Source organism: Tupaia chinensis, unplaced genomic scaffold (assembly GCF_000334495.1).
Source record: "Tupaia chinensis unplaced genomic scaffold, TupChi_1.0 Scaffold149184_1, whole genome shotgun sequence".
Lineage (NCBI taxonomy): Eukaryota > Metazoa > Chordata > Mammalia > Scandentia > Tupaiidae > Tupaia > Tupaia belangeri.
Genome location: NW_006209032.1, coordinates 595,457 through 597,455, shown reverse-complemented (window position 1 = coordinate 597,455; position 1,999 = coordinate 595,457). Strand labels below are relative to the sequence as shown.

The window sequence follows — 1,999 nt, the reverse complement described above, 5'->3', positions numbered from 1 at the left end:
GGGCCCCCAGCCATCAGCCCCTACCTGCCTGGAATCCAGATCGTCACTCCGGGACCCCTGGGCAGATTCGACAAAAAGAAGCCGGATCCCCTGGAGATTGGGTACCAGGCCCACCTGCCCCCGGAGTCCCTGTCACAGCTTGTGAGCCGCCAGCCTCCCAAGTCCCCCCAGGTCCTCTACTCACCAGTGTCGCCCCTGTCCCCACACCGGCTCCTGGACACCTCCTTTGCTTCCAGCGAGAGGCTCAACAAGGCTCACGTGAGTCCCCAGAAGCACTTCGCGGCTGACAGCGCTCTCCGCCAGCAGACGCTGCCACGCCCCATGAAGACCCTGCAGCGTTCCTTGTCTGACCCTAAGCCCCTCAGCCCCACCGCCGAGGAGTCTGCCAAAGAGAGATTCTCCCTCTACCAGCACCAGGGGGGACTGGGTAGCCAGGTATGGGCACACGGGCTGGTCCAGGGTGGGACAGGGGTCTCTGCCTAGCCTGAGGGGACCCCCAGGGAGGGGCTTCTCCTAGGGTGGGAGTGGAATCACGTCTTGCTCCAAAGGCCCAGGGGAAGGAGTCAGGGATAGACCCCCCTCGATGCACCGTAAGGCCCACAGCCTGCAGGGACAGCCGGCGGGTACAGACGCTCACATGGGCCCTCACGGCATTTCTCCAGCCCCCGCTGGACACGCAGCCTCTCCTCAGCACTGTCCCTTCATACCAGTCCGGCCCTGCCATCGCCACTCGCCCTCTGACCTCTCCAGTCTCACTTTCCACCTGGGCCGCTTCCTCCCACTCCGAACCATGTCTGGACATTTCCTGAGAAAACCAGCACCCCGGATCTGGCTAGGCTGGCTGCTCCCCGCTTCCCAGCCCTGGCCTGGCTTCTGCGGCCCCACAGAAGCCTGAGCCCCTGGCCTAGCCCTGCAGCCCCTCCCAGCCAGCCGCAGCTGCCCTGCGCCTCATGTCCACCCCTTCCCTGCCCTCAGCAATTCTGTTTACACACCCGCCTGCTCCCAGGCAGGGGCTCTGGGGTGCTCGCTCACGCCTGCCTGTGGCGGTGGTGGCAGTGATGAGGTGGGCCTGGCCACGGGCTGTGGTGAGGTGAGGGCGTGGACTGCCAGGCCGAGGTGCGTGGGTGTTCCGAAAGGCCCTGAGAGCTTCTGAAGGTTTTAGGCAGGTGAGACAGGACGAGGCAGGTACTGTAGAAAGCTCCCTGGGCGGTGTGGGCTGACGGGCTGAAGGAAGAGACCCTGGGGAGAGGAGGCAGGGGCCAGGCATCATGAGATGTGTTTGGCCATTCTCGGGGTGTGACGCGGAGGAAAGTGGGGCCTTGGGTCGGGTCACAGAAGTGATGAGCATGGGTGGTGACCAGCCCTGGTGTGCACAGGCCGGGTGGGGTGGGAGTGGTCGGAAGCCTGCGCTGGCAGGGAGGGCGAGTCTGAGAGGCAGGGTGGTCCTGGCTCCTGCCATGTGGGACCAGGCCTTGGCAGTCTTTCATGACGTGTGACCAAAATAAGGAAAGACAGACAGCAGAGTCAGGAGTCCAGAAAGCTAACTGGGTTCCATTAAGGGCCCACCCTCACTTGGGGACTCGAAGCACACTCTGCTTTTCTCCATGCGTGTAACAAAAGTAGGGAAGGTTTTTATGTAGTCATTTGGCAAGGTAAAAAATGAGAATCCTCATGTCAGTCCCAGGATATTCTGGGCATGTGGGTGGTCCATGAAACCCAAGAGCAGGGCATTCTGGGAAAACTAGAAGTCAAGGGAGGACCCAGGGCTAACCGCCCGGCATCATAAACCTCCAGCAATGCAGAGCATCAAGGGCAGGTGGGCAGGGCCTGGGGCAGCACCGTCAGGAGCAGGCTGCTGGAGACAGGGCTGGGGGACCCAGAGAGCAGCCTTGGTGGAAGAGTGTGGCGGGGGCTGACAGCTGGGCTGAGCGTGCAGTCCAGAGGGCTCGGCAGAGGGTGGCGTGGCAGCTACAGGGGCAGGGGAGGGGGTCGGGGAGCA

The 1,999-nt window shown here is 63.0% G+C and overlaps 1 protein-coding gene across 1 annotated transcript in view; it reads left to right on the top strand.

The window, feature by feature from the left end:
• Positions 1-1,999, top strand: part of BSN (bassoon presynaptic cytomatrix protein) — a 70,343-nt gene that overhangs the window by 50,704 nt on the left and 17,640 nt on the right. The window contains 1 exon segment of the mRNA XM_027769285.1: positions 11-435. Coding sequence (XP_027625086.1) covers positions 11-435 — 425 coding nt within the window.